Source organism: Pseudonaja textilis, chromosome 2 (genome assembly GCF_049901715.1).
Source record: "Pseudonaja textilis isolate UNSWEBS1 chromosome 2, rPseTex1.2, whole genome shotgun sequence".
Lineage (NCBI taxonomy): Eukaryota > Metazoa > Chordata > Lepidosauria > Squamata > Elapidae > Pseudonaja > Pseudonaja textilis.
This window is the reverse complement of record NC_141991.1, coordinates 149,331,669-149,346,560: the sequence shown is the minus strand read 5'-3', so window position 1 is coordinate 149,346,560 and position 14,892 is coordinate 149,331,669. Positions and strand designations below refer to the sequence as shown.

The following is a 14,892-nucleotide window of genomic DNA, read 5'->3' as shown; positions in this document are numbered from 1 at the left end:
GTGCATATTTTGCTGCTTTGCATTTCTTAAAATGAAGCTTATTTCTTTTTACAGTGTATAAGCAACAGGGAAAGCTACAGTTATACAAAAGAAACTCAACCATTAGAATCACTACTATGCCATGCCCCGCTCACTAAAGATCTAGTTTGGGTTGCTTTCCTGTTACATGAAGAGCATTGGTCTATAAAACAGTGAGATACATGTTATCTTCAGTATTTTTCATAGCACTACATTCTATCCCCTTTCCAGGTCTGCTGGATAATGCAGCAAACTCCCCACCCCTCCCCAGTTGGCTTGGCTATGAGCAGCTAATCCTAGTGCAGAGAGTGAGGACAGGCAGTAAGAAGTAGCAAACACTATAAATCACCACCTGGGAACATTAAGTTCTATGCTGATGCATGTTATAAAATGAATGCACTGCTGTGACCTCCCAGCCCACTATACACATGTTCACCCTCCTTGCTTGTCTTTTTGTCAGGCTACAGAACTTTTTCCCATTCAATTAACAAGAAGGAACTTATAAAAACCCAAACGTATCAAAAGGAATCTTTTATTGAGATGAGGGCACTTGTAGTGCATTTCAATGGAGTATGGAGCAACCACAAAAAAGTAAAACTAAATCAGATGGATCTGCTCATAATGACTAGGTTGTCTTTCCTTATCTTTCAAGCAGCCCTTGTCTCAACAGGTATCCACAGCATTGTGCTTGGCTCCATGCTTTAATTCAAAAGCAGGATTCTCCCTAATTAATATAAAGGAACTCTTCAGAATTTCATTGTTCTGTTTCATATTTATAATTCTTTCTTTGGATAGAGTTGTCACATCTGGAAATGCACCAAAACTTTTTAGAGTGAATTTCAGCTACCCATTCACAAGTCAGATAAGAGAGTGAGAGGAACCAAGAGTTATTAAGCATACTGTATGTATCCAGCCTGATAGCACGGCACCTTTGCATATGTTCTTCCTGGGTAATAAGTTTCTGTTTTCTCACTACATCACCATCTATGTTGATGTTTCCCAGCTGTTATCAAATGATCTGAGTATAAGGTATGCTGGTTTGATGCCAGTCCCTTACATAACTGTAATGAGCACTTGTGTAATCTATGGAGTGTGTTTGCAAGAAAGAGGCTGAGAAAGAAGTGGATTACATCAAGTGTACCTGCGCAATGCTATGGCAGTTTGCCCATCTGTTTGAAGTACCTTCCACCTGGCAAAAAATGTTTATCACATCCTGGATCAGTGTTTATGTAACTACGAGAGGATTAAGCTAGAATAAAAATCTTGGTTTCACTGGAACTGCACTTCCAAAACAAACATAAGTAGGTATTGAGCGTGCAAGTAGATACTGAGGATATAAGGCATTTACTATACACCTCATATCTGCAACTCCATTCTTTGTGTTCTCCTTTGGGTTATATGGACTCACAGGTTGGATTCATGCTGTAATACTGAATAATAGAAAACATATTTCAAGGTTCCTGTGCATTTTACATTCAGATACTGCTTTTGAACAATTTCCAACACTACAAATCAAAAGATATTCTAAAACTAGCTATCCCATTTTATTTATTTATTTCATATGGTTGCCTATCTCAAACAAGATCCTAGGTGGCTCAGAACAATCAATAAGAACAGGAATAAACACAAACCCAATCTTCCCACCAGTGCTTTCTTAACAGATACAGTGTGCTGAAAAAACAACAGAAAAAAAGTGAGAGTTGCAAGCAGATAATGGCATTGCCTGGACTGAATGTGTTATATGCAAGTTAGTGTGACTTTATCTCATCTGAGTTGAATGAATTCACAATAGAAGCTCCTCCAACCCCCAGCCCCCGCTAATGGATTGCCACCATTCCCCAAGCAGATAGGATGTTGTTGTTAGTTGCAAAGTCATGTCCGACCTATCGCAACCCCATGGACAATGTTCCTCCAGGCCTTCCTGTCCTCTACTATCCCCCAGAGTCCATTTAAGCTCACGCCAGTTGTTTCAGTGACCCCATCCAGCCACCTCATTCTCTGTCATCCCCTTCTTCTTTTGCCCTCAGTCATTCCCAGCATTAGGCTCTTCTCCAGTGAGTCCTTCCTTCTCATTAGGTGGCCAAAGTATTTGAGTTTCAACTTCAGGATCTGGCCTTCTAAAGAGCAGTCAGGGTTGATCTCCTCTAGGACTGATCCGTTGGATTGCCTTGCAGTCAAGGAACTCTTGCAGGAGTCTTCTCCAGCACCATAGTTCAAAGGCCTCAATTCCTTGGCTCTCAGCCTTCCTTATTGTCCAACTTTCGCATCCATACATTGCAACTGGGAAAACCATAGTCTTGACTATACACACGCTTGTTGGCAGGGTGATGTCTCTGCTTTTTAGTATGCTGTCTAGATTTGCCATAGCTTTCCTCCCTAGGACAGGTAAACTAAAACAAGGATAAGAAAGTTTTCTGAGTCACTGGCAACTTTACAATCTGGAGAGTCTGTTATGCTGTTCTCTGAAAATGGCTGCCTTAGATGGAATTGCACATTCACTATAAGGCTGGTATGTAAAATATTTTAAGAAATTGATTTAATAAAAAGCATGTGGAGAACTGGATTCCCCGCTACGCTACACCACATCACACCCTCTAATGTTTTGATGGTGCTATTTATTATCACAGGGTACTCTCTCAGGTGGACATGTTTCCAAACCAAACATGCATTTCCAAACTGCAGGCATTTATAAAGTTTAATTGCTAACAGTGTGTGGGCGATCCATGTAAAGCCTAGTGGCATTATTGAAAATAATCTATGTTGATGCTTTGCTTTGCAGTGGGCTGGCTTCTCATATTTTAAAGGAAAATAATTTAATAAATAAAATGAAATCAGGTGAGACAAGGAACCTGCTGGGCAATAACTGAACAAGGGTGTAACTGAAATTTGCAGCATAGTTCAACAAAGAGATTAAAGAAAAAGATTAAGTTGTGTAAGATTTCTGCAATGCATTATGGACCAACTATCATAAATGTCATTTTAACACTCCTCCGCCCCATACTTGTTCAATTTTGTTTGCCTCTTTCATTTCACCTTGCTCCCATCAGTACTAGCTTCCTAGTAAGTGCAAGTAAATTATTACCTAGTAGGAAGCTGCCAGAAACCACAGAGTGGAAGAGGAGATGGAAGAATACAAAAGGATTGATGGTGGGAAACTAGGTACTCAGAAGAGAATCAAGTCTTGATGCACTTAATTTTTCAGAAGATATAATAATAGTAACAGTAGCCATAATCTTGGATTTTTTTAAATGCTTAAATGAATTTTTAGTAATTCCAAATTAATCTCAATATTCAATTAAATTGACAACACAAATGTTATACATGCATTCTTTGCTCACCATTAGGGAAGGCAACTGAAACATTGCAATTCTACTTAGAATTACTAAAATACACATAGGAATGCATTTGTAAATTACATGTGCGTCTCTCAAGGGCTAATTCAATTCAAAATAAAATCACAGAAAGTATCTCAAGAATTATAGTCCAAGTTCAGCTTTGGATACCTGCTGGTATTTCATCACTCTTTCATTTGGGCTCACTTGATTCCTAATCCAAAAGGTGAATACAAGTTGCTTAGTGATGCGAAGTGATAAATTCCTTTGAGCAGGGGTGCCAAACTCAATCATGTTGCAGGCTGGATTGTGATGTATCATATTTTGCCTTTGCGGAGCTGGGGTGGGCGTGGCCTATGTGGGCCATATCTGGCCCATGGGCCACCAGTTTGACAGGCCTGCATTAGCGTTTATGCTATTCAACTTCCTTAATTGTATTTCAGAAACTAGTTCTTTGCAGTATCAGTAAAACATTATGAGTACATGTATATTTGGAGATAAGTCCAATGAATTGTATAGGAACTATAGGTAGACCTTGACTTATAACCGTTCAAATAGCAACCATTTGAACAATGATTACAACAATGTTAAAAATGTGACTTATGACTGGTTCTTGCACTTACTATTGTAGTATCCGTGATCATGTGATCACAATTTAGGCGCTCAGCAATTGTGTGATTCATTTAACAACTGCAGCAAAAGACATAACATCGTGTGTGACTTAATTTAATTACATCACTTAATGATGGAAGTTAAAATTGTGGTTGTAATATGCATAGAGGAAGACATATCTTCAATCAATAGTAGGTCCACACGTACTTTGTTGACTATGTTTGCATTATTCAGGTGACCCTGAGGACACATAAACCTCCAAGTGCATCAACTACTCTCTAAAAGGATGCAAATGATCAGCTGTATGTGAGGAATATAAATCCTTCCATTCATCCAGTCAGAGCTAAAGAAGCTTCTTGGATGAAAAGTAAAATGTCTTCAAAGAAAAAAACATAACAAGAAAGTCCAGTTGCCTCCTGAAAAAGCACCTTTGGGATAACCGTGACTTGGATGACAGACAAAGAATCTCCATAGACTGAAAATGACTCAATGACACATAATCAACCGTTCCAGACGGCATCATCCTTTCTTTTATTTTTGACAAACTTTTACTTTTGTTTAAAATATGTTATCCTTCTTTGCAGCAATATAGGGTCTAAGGCCATATAGAACTTTGGGCATTAGAGGGGCAAGAATTCCAATATAAATGCAGGCACAGACTTGTGAAGCAAGGGGAGTGGGCAGAAGGTGTGCGGGGCTTGCAGTACAAAGTAGTTCATAGATCACCAGATATTTCCTAGATTCCCGAAGTTTCTGTTCCATTGTGATGATGGTTTAAAAATCAAATAGCATTCTAAATAAAGATCCTTTGACCCCTGTGAACTGGGAGAGGAGGGAGGGGGAAAACCCGAACTGGACGCCTTGAAAGAGGATAGTCCTCACAGGTTCCCCAGCTGGAGGAGGCACCTGCTTCTGGCTGCTTTGCTGTGTTTCTGGACTGCGCGCGCCTGTTGTCCTCCGGGGGCTCCAGCAAAAAACGAAGCGGATCCCGCCAAGGTTGAAGTCGACCGACGGGACGGAGCAAAAGGTTCTTTCGGGGCAGCCGGAGGCGGTAAGACAGCCCGGGGTGAAACATTAGTTACGCCGCTGGCCTGGCTCGGCGGCTCTGCTCCTACTCGCGGCCTTTCTTCCCTCTGGCCGGCTGCCGGAGTTAACTCGGGTAAGGCGGCGTCCTCGGCTGAACTCCGTTCGGCGAGGGCGTCTCTGATGCGCTGGGGAGGCGCCTATGGCAGATGCGAATCGTCGCTGCGGCCCCTGTTGTCCAGACTGCGGAGCGGACGTCCTCCAGCCGAGCGAGGTGACGCCGCCGGGGCGGAAGGGAGACGAGGGCCTTTCTGCAGACGCCTTTGGGTGGGCTTCTCTCAGGGGCCAAAGTAGGTTGATTGAGCCAAAAGTCTCGTGGCTTCTATTCGCTTACAAGTTTTTCTGGGGTGGGGGGGTGGGGGTTGTATTAGTTTCGACTACCACGTCCATTACGGTGACTGCAAAGTGATGCCTTAGACTTGTCTGTCGCTCTCCTGTTTGATCCCAGCTCTTCCTGCTCCGGGGAATCTCGGGTTTGGGAGGGGAGGGTTATACTCCGTCTCTCGGTTACTCAGAGGACCCGGAGTTACGAACAATTACACGTCCGTGTAAGGAGATCGTGCAGCGTATGGGTCGCTCCCGTTGAGAACTGGGTCAATAAATCCCTCCCGGCGCTTAATTACAGAGAAGACTTTCCCAAGGGCGGGCGGCGTTGCTCTGCTCCTTTGTTCGTATGTTTGTGGTCTCCTTCCTTTTTGCCCCATTTCATTCTGTCCACCCGCCGCCCTCTTTTCCTCCCGGCCTCCCTTCGCCGCCTCCCTGCCTTAATACGGAAGCGCCCAGTAACCCGTTACTAGCTCTAGGGAGAACGCAAGGGAAACACTCCCCCAATTCACCATAAGGCCTGTCCGCTCCGTTTCTCCTCACCGATCTGCTGAGGGAACAAAGAGAAGCACCATCTTGCTCCCTCCCCAGCTCCCGACCTGGAAATGCATTTCTGGATCTCTTTCCATTCAAGGCTTGGAGCCCCCTATCTTTTAGGCACGGGACATGCTCCTGAGCATGTGCAAAGCATGCCTCCCTTGGACTTTTGAATGGCTGAGCAAAGTTTTTTTTTTTCCCATCTGTCACTTGGAATAAGAGGATTTTGCAGAATTGGAAGATAGATTGGTTGTGAACAAGTTTAAGTTTAAGCTTACCGGGTTATTTACTTTTTAAAAAATTAAAGATGTCTTGGAGGCCCTGGGTCAGCGCACATATACACTTATGATTCTGGTTTATAATAATGTACACTATTTTATACCATACCATTTTATTTTTAAATTGTCTTTATTTGGAAAATTTGGGATGAAGTGTATGATTTAAACAATGTCAAATTATTTTAATAATATGAATGTTGATATGCTTATATAGTATTGTGATATGCACATGTGTGTGGAATATTGTGAAACTACTGCCCAAGTGGTGATATAAAGTCGGGGAGGGTGAAGGAAGGCAAATCTGCACAAAAATCTGCAAATTACATGTCACATAGATTACAAGCAACTTGTCAGTTAATAATTAATGTTAATGTTAACAACCCATTGTGTTTGTTGAAACCTTCTGAGATTGCCTGAACTCTTTGATGAATTAAGTGAGAAGTTCCTAAATTCACATCCACTTTTAAATCCTACATCAGTCTAACCACAGTAAATATCTAATGATTGAACTGTAAGTTTAAAAAGGTACTACCAAGCTCCTGATTTTTTTGTCATCATAAACTAGTACAGTTCGTCTCGTATAATATCCACAAGTGGTGTTAAGAAGTGTGTAAATTTTAAGAAATACTACAAAAACAGCATTTGGTTTAATGCTAAAGTGTTGTACATATTAATCAAAAAATTATATTTTGTGGAATTCTCTTCACTTATCTAATGCAGTTCTACATACTCAAACCTCTATAAGAAGCCAGTACTCTGTAGCTACCCTATTTGTTCTCATTGGAAGATCTACATTGGAGGAGATAGAAGTATGTTGTATTTCCTCTGAAATTATTCTGAAACATTGGACCTAGTGCAGAACTCGACTCTTAAGTACAAAGCATGTGCAGAATCCATGCTGCTGCTACGGTTAAAGATGTTGTTAGAACAGATGTTAGAAAAGAAGTATTTCATATTCTTTGTTTTCCCAAATGATAGATCATCCTTTTAGAGCTGAACATATTGTTGGCTCTGTAAAGTATGTTTTCAGAGTAAGATATAGCTATCTTAAAACATTGCTTCAAGAGTTGCAACTCAGGTAGCCTGAAAATCCCCCCTTCCCCCCACTCTCCTTAAGGCTCAAAAATGTATCTCTTAACAGATTTCCATCTAGTCAGGTTACTGGTCTCAGCCATACCCTGCAGAAATGGCTGCTTATGCTCCAGATTCCACTGGTGCAGGGTAAGCGTCAGTAAACAAACAGTTCAGTTCAGCATGTTCACAAGAGGAATATGAAGTTCTGTCATGTACTCATTAGGCCTTTTCCTTCTTGCACCCAACCATGACACATATTTGCCCCACCAATTACTATTTCTACATGATGTCACCTTCATCTCATTCCAAACCCATACTTAAGACAGGTCAAATTTGTTTTTGGCTGCTCTGGTTTTAAAGTAGCATTACCCTTTCTAAGCACACCAGATGTATTCTGGCTGTGGGTGAAAACTATTGAAGTATTTGCTTGTAGTCACAATCAATTTGTCTTGAGGAAATGGGATCAGGCTATTGTACTGTCTTCTTTAAGTTAATGCAGGCCCTTCTGCTTTGAGGCCCGGGTGGTGTTTCTAAGGCCATTCTGCTCTGAGCAACAGGAGAGTCCAATTCTTGCACATATGGCTCTCCCAGTACTCTCTCCCAGTACTCAGCTGGTTCCTAAATTGACCCCCCCAGCATGAGAACAACACTGGGGAATCCATGAGTTTCAACCTTCCCGAAGCAGACTAGGGGTAGTCAGTGGCAGCAGTGATTTTTCTGTTTGTGATAGTACTTTTTCAGGAAAAGAACTGGTAAATATTACTGTAATTCAGCTGTGAAGACACCCCCCCCCTAACAATTTATAGCATCATCTAGCCATTGCAGATTTGTCTGCATTAGCATGTAATCGCCATAGCAATCATTGAATGAAGCTATAAATCACTTGCATGGATAGCTATATGTGGAGCATTTTGCAGCCCATCATAGCTATAAGGTATGCTCTGTAGTTTTGCCAGTTCAAGGCCTTGTGGATAATTATTTCAACTCTACCAAATGAAACAGCCCTTAAGAGAAGTAAATAAGATTAAGGATGGTATTGGGAGGGTGAAGTTGTGGCTTTTCTGGTGATGTTGTTAACTGAATTGAGTTTTTGTCCAGGCTCCTTTGATAGAATAGCATGTCTAGTCCTGTTCTTGGCCAGGATATTCCAGATGAACTGGGTAATAGGGGAGTCAGCCGTGGGTGGGAGAGGTGGTAGCATTTCCTAGTTACGAAAGAGCCTGGAATGCAGAATAAGGAAACAAACCATTTGACTCTTTTTTAAAAGCCAGGAGAAGATTACCCTCAATTGATGTAGGGCTGAAGATAAACATTTCTATTTGCTGTTGGAAACAGTAAAATCCCTAGTGACATTGCTCCCTGTTTTTGTCACTTATTTTTCTAGTGTGTTTTATATATACCTCAAGTGCTATTGTGGTATGCAGTGCTGAAGACTGCATCCTTTATTCATGAATTAAATTTTATTTATGTAATATGCTCTATCTAATTACAGCTTTAATGTAATGTTGTGCAATAGGTGTATTACAGCTACCGTATGAATTTTGTTTTTGTTTCTTATTGAAGAATCCTTTTTGTTTTTGTTTTTATAAATCCCCATCGTGGATAGCTTTAAAAAATCCACACTGTCAGTAGGTAGCTTTGAGCTACCAAATGTATCAATCAAATGTATTTTGCATAGTGTATCTGGTAGAAGATAAAATTATTTGAATTTATAGCAAAATAAAATGTAAGTATTTAAGGCAAGTGTATTGCATTGCTAGCCAACTACTCTGAGAAATGGTTTTAAAGAGTTATCCTACTTCTTCAAAGTTCAACTTTTACTTTCATAGAGGTTCACAAGAAATACCACTGCTTGCACTATTTTGATCTTTGTAGTATAGACACATCACAGCAACTGAATATCTTTTCCAGGGCTTTCATGGTTGCTCTTCCAAATGCAACTTGTTATATATTTCTTGGCTGTTTTGCTCGTTTTAAAATTATACCAATCTTCTTTCAATCCAGCTTGAAGTCAGTGTTGGCTATGAAGAACAAATTGGACTAGCAGAAATGGATAGGTTGTTCTACTGCTTCATTTCTCAAGCCATATAGTCCAACTACATTTTCCTTAATATTTCCAACCTTGCCATTCCAGTCCCCAATCACAAGCAGCACAACTTGCCAGCAATCTATCAATAATCAATTTTAACTTGATCCTAAAACTCATCAACCTTCTGATCACAAATTTGTATCAAGAGTACAAATCTGGATGATCGTCACATTAAAAGGTTGTTCACAAAAACCTAATCAATATCATTCAGTCACTGAATGTAGCCAAGTATTGTTCTTGCTGTGCCCTTCCTAACTATAAAAGCAATTCCACTCCATTGTTTTTAGCATCCTAAGTATTAAGCAGTGTGATCTTCCGATTAAAATATCTAATCCTGGGTAATTTCAAGTCTCTGATGTGGGTATATGGTAATTTTATTTCATATTTCAGTTCTCATCTATTCATGCTCCTTACATTCCATGTTCCTACGGTAATTCTGTTTTTTGAAGCTTTGGATTTTCTTTTGCTGAATGGCAAGATTAGCAATTAGATATCCCAAAAATTTTAATCTAGTCAATTCATAAATACTGTACTATCAGTACTCCAAAAATCCTCAGCTGTTCCTCACTAGCACATCTGACTTGAAGGAGTGATGGGATTCAATTTTTTTTACTACCGGCTCTGTGGCTTGGTGGGCGTGGCAGGGGAAGGATACTGTAAAATCTCCAATCAGAGGTAGTATTTGCCGGTTCTCCGAACTACTCAAAATTTCCGCTACTGTTCTCCAGAACTGGTCAGAACCTGCTGAATACCATTTCTGACTTGAAGGATCCATTATTCAGCATTATACCATCAAATGTTTAGTATTTTCTGTCTGTATGGTTACTTGGTAAAAATGCAAGACTGGCTTACCATTGCCTTCCACAACACAGCATGAATTGATGTCTTCTCTATGGCCACTGAATGATCATTTGCCTCCAGCTTTTTCCTGTATCACTGGTGCTAAGTGTAGGTGTCTTCTTTACCTGTATAGTTGGGGTGACCTTCATGCCTTGGTTGGGAATGTATCTATACCCTGGGACATACATTGACATTCTCATGCTTCCCAGGACAGCCCCCTCCCGAACCTTCCCAGCAGAGCAGGAATTGAGGTGGTGGTGCCCATCTGCAGATGAGTCATAAATAGGAAATTATCTCATTAGATGACTGTTTTGAGGATAAATGAATATGCAGTTAAAAGCATCTTAGGAATGACTAATAAATGTTAACATTTTAAAGATTGTCTCTCTGTCTTCTAGATATGTGGAGACATAGCAATCTTCTAGAAACCTCATATTTTGCTGTGATTCTGTGTGCAGTTAATTTAGTGTGGCAAATAGGAATGGGTGTTGTGGAGCTGCATCTTTCTGTAGTGAGTAGCGATATCAAGCCTTATCAAAGCAGCCACCAGAGAGCCACAAATAGTTCGGCTTCTCTAAATCTCCTCTATTAAGTGGTCTTATGATTGAGGCCTTGAAGCTGTGGGAGCGACCATATACCCAAGATTCAGAACTATAGAGATCTTTTAACCATTTGGCCATCAAACAGCAGGCTAGGTATATGCATTTCCTTCTCTTTGACTTTGCAGGCCCTCCCCAAATGGGTACACTGAGGAAATCCAGCTGTAATATTCTCTGATTTGTTTTCCTTCTTCTCATCTTGCAGTCTTTGGGGAGATGGATCTGCCTTTGGAGGAACCGCCAACCCAGCCTCCATCAGAACCACTATCGGCACCTCCAAAATCTGTGCCGGTGGGTGAGCTCCAGAGTGCCGTGTCTTGTTTTGCAGAGGAGACTGTGTCATTCCTCTCTGTCAATAGCTTGGTAAGCCAGTCCCTGCTCAGGGCAGCTAGCAGCCTGGGGACACAGCAGAAAGAGCAAGGGGTGCCCTCCGCCATGGCCCGGCGCAAGCGAGAATTCACTCCAGATGATAAGAAGGATGATGGCTACTGGGACAAGAGGAAGAAGAACAACGAAGCAGCCAAACGCTCTCGAGAGAAACGGCGGGTCAGTGATTTAGCCCTGGAGGGACGAGTTTTGGCCCTGCTGGAGGAAAATGCCCGCCTGAAGGCAGAACTCCTAGCCCTCAAGTTTCGCTTTGGCTTGATCCAGGATCCAGTAGAAGCTCCTCAACCAGCACTTACACTGGCCAGTGAACTCCATCGGTCAGCCGCTCTATCCCAGCACTTCCCAGTGGCTCCTGAGCTACCCTGCTACCCTTGCACCTTCCACCCAGAGCCAGCTACCAGTTCTGAGGACTCTGGCTTTTCCACCCCAGGAAGTTCCAACCTGGGAAGTCCTGTCTTTTTTGAGGAACGTGACAGGTCAGAGGAAGGAATTATGTACGAGAGGCATTGCCTAGTACCCGATGCTTCAGCTGATGGAACTGATCTGGGCCGTGTTGTCCGTTACGACTCCGGGGAGAGCATCAAAGGTCTTCCCCACAAGTTGCGTTTCAAAATGGCGGTAGGGTCAGAGGAGATAGCTGGAGAGCAATCTGGACACTGCCCACCTTCTCCACCGGGAGGAACATGGAGGGGGCTGGTGACACGGAAAGACCAGCTAAGCACAGGGTGTTCTGCAGGTCCCCTGGCAGTTGAGAGTAATGGTGAAACGGAGATCCCCGGGGCCCCTCAAGAACCTGAGTACCAGGTAGAGAACCGCTCCCTACAATGTCAGCTGGCCTCACTTTCAGCTGAAGTGGCCCAGCTGAAAAAACTGTTCTCTGAACAAATCCTCATCAAGATGAACTGAAGGGGGGGAGACAAAGGTAGAAGGCGGTCCCTTTTCTTCCCTTCTTTCCTAGGGCTACCAAATGTTGGCTATAAAAATTGAATTACCACTAGATGGTAGGCAAGAGCTAAGTTGTTTATCCATTTCTCTTCTGTCCTATGAAGTAGTCAAGAATTGTGCAGCCCAAATCTTGTATCCTTATTTTCCCCCTTTCCCATCTTCCAGTGCTCCACATGTTTATATTTGCATACATTTAACCCTGGAAGTTTACTTTTGATGTAAAGATTTGTATTAAGGAAAGCCCCTCCTCCTTTTAACGGTGTGCTCTAACGTGCTCTTTCCACATTCTACATTGATTTCCCATACATGTAAGTTAAAGGAGGCCACCTAGCATGGGAATGCTTGGTTCAGTTTTGGTGGGGTGAATAGGGCACAGCTACTGCTGGCATCCTGGAGAGAAAGACGGAGGCGGCTCTGCAGTTTGTCAGTCTTTGGAAACTGTCCTGCTTGCCATACCTAAGAAAGGTGATACTAACCCAGATGAACTTCAGTTAGGTAAATACATCTGTCCTTAAAAAGAAGGCATTTCCTGGATCAGGACAAGGGTTCAGCAGCTACCCAGATGCATCTTGGATGATAGAAACGTGGATCTGAGGGCAAAGGCTCTTCCTCGTTGATCTCCAGCAGCTGTTACACAAGGTACATATCCCCTGCATGGTCCATATTAGACTAGTAATAGTTTGATCAGGGCTACATTAAGTGGACTGCAAAACTCTGAATGACCATTGGGTGGCAGAAGGGAACTATGTAGTGATGGGGTCGCCATTAAAATAAGGCATACTATACAACATAACATTTAAAATATAAAACACAAGATCAAAATGTGCACAATTTAAACAGACCTCGCCCAGAAACTAGTGATGTTCGTTGCATTCTGTTGTGCTGCTGTGAGGTCCTCAATTGTGCGTTGATCAGGATACAAAGGACAGGTATACAAATGTGTTGCTGTCGGTGTGTCATCACAATTGCCAAGGAGTCTCCCCGAAGAATGTGTGCTGTTAACACATTTGGATGTCCCCTGGGCAACAGCTTATAGCTGGGTAATCCTCTTGATCCAGAAGCATCTGAAGGGTAGTGAGACCTGGTAACCCTGAGTATGATCTTCCGTGAATATAGGCACTATATTCCTTTGAGAGTTACATCAGGGGCTGTCGTGTCTAACTGATCTGGACTTCTGGGAAACAATCATTAGAAAATTGTTCTTGAGCACAAATAGATTCCAGGCTGCCTTTTGTAGCTTCTTTCTCCCCATTTGGTTTGTCTCTAGGTAGACACGTGAAGTAGATCATGATCAACAATTAGGTGGTCCTTAATTTATAACCATTTGTGTAGCAGCTGTTTGAAGTTATAACAGTAAAACTGGTCCTTGCACTTACAACAGTTGCAGGAGCTTCGGTGGCTCAGTGGTCAGACTGCAGTACTGCAGGCCATCTCTGCTAACTACCGGCTGCCTGCAATTTGGCAGTTCAAATCCCACCAGGCTCAAGGTTGACTCATCCTTCCAAGGTGGGTAAAATGAGGATGCAAATTGTTGGGGGGCGATATGCTGACTCTGTAAACCGCTTTGAGAGGGCTGTAAAGTGGTATATAAGTGCTATTGCTATTGCTATCTCCCAGTCATATCATCCAAATTCAGGCATTTAGCAAATGGTATGTGCAACATCCTGGGATCGCCATTTGCGACATTCCCACATGGTATCTGGGTAAGAAAAGTCAATGGAGGATGCCAGTTTTGCATAACAAATGTGTGATTCACTTAACAACTGCAGTAATTCAATTCACTTAATAATCATGGCAAAAACGGTTGTAAAATTGTGCATAACTGACTTAACTGCCTTGTTTAGCAATGGAAATTCTAGTTCTAATTGTGGTTGTAAGCCAAGAACTACCTCTACATCAGCTGCCAAGATGGGTAAACCCAGGAAAATTAGCAAACTGGTTTAGAACAAAGTCTCTGGATTTCTCATTACTTTTCCCAGTTCTTCAGATGTGCCTGGAAACTGACTCTGAGGTTTGAGAATGTGCTAAAAGTACTCTGCACATGCTCCAACATGCTCTTCTTTATTCATGTGAAAATTTGACACTGCAAATATTCAGCTGAAGAATTGTTAGCTGATTAGTCATATTTTTGAGGTTTATTGTTTCAATGATTTAATAAACACTTTGATTACTGTATCCTCGACATGTATTCCTTTTTGAGAAATGAGTACCATGCTGTACTTTAGTAAATATTTTCAGTTATCAGCACAGTGCTAACATTTTTCTAACTTCCCCATCACTTCCTCCATCATTTTTCTCCTACAGAATAATCTTGAATGGTGAAAAGATGAATGAAACCCTAATAGCTTCTGACTGTAGTACTAGGAATCTTCTATCTGAGAAGATGAAAAAATATGCCTTCATATAATTTATTGCTTTCATGCCTCTGTTTAAAATCCTATTTTAGATTTGACCATAATGGAAAGAGGCAGCTCTCCCTCCCACCCAATTTCATCCCACCCAATTTCATAGCTCTGTACTCACAGACATGGAGAACAATTAAATGTGTCCACTGACAACACTGTAATGCAGCACTTAACAGATCATCAGGCTGTACAACCAATCGTTTCTGAAACATAGTCCAAAAATCCAACTAAGCCTTCTACAACTGGGTTTTTTTCTGCAAGTATTAGAATTTAGTTCCCATACTTAGCCAGGGATTGTAGAAATTGAAGTCTTCTGGACTGAAGACTGGTCTAACTGCTTAAAATGAGCCTTCTGTCATTTTGTACAGA

At 41.7% G+C, this 14,892-nt stretch overlaps 1 protein-coding gene across 3 annotated transcripts; it reads left to right on the top strand.

The window, feature by feature from the left end:
* The first annotated feature begins 4,866 nt into the window (after positions 1 to 4,866).
* Positions 4,867 to 14,293, top strand: LOC113443312 (uncharacterized). 3 transcript variants are annotated; one of them, XM_087925863.1, is made up of 2 exons: positions 4,867 to 5,013; positions 10,992 to 14,293. In XM_087925863.1, exon 2 carries the CDS (start codon positions 11,003 to 11,005, stop codon positions 12,077 to 12,079), a length of 1,077 nt encoding a protein of 358 aa, XP_087781989.1. In that variant the 5' UTR covers positions 4,867 to 5,013; positions 10,992 to 11,002; the 3' UTR covers positions 12,080 to 14,293. The 3 variants fall into 3 exon arrangements, with proteins under 3 accessions (XP_087781989.1, XP_087781990.1, XP_087781987.1); XM_087925864.1 differs by lacking the exon at positions 4,867 to 5,013 and adding an exon at positions 5,169 to 5,316; XM_087925861.1 differs by lacking the exon at positions 4,867 to 5,013 and adding an exon at positions 5,199 to 5,335.
* The last annotated feature ends 599 nt before the right edge of the window (positions 14,294 to 14,892 follow it).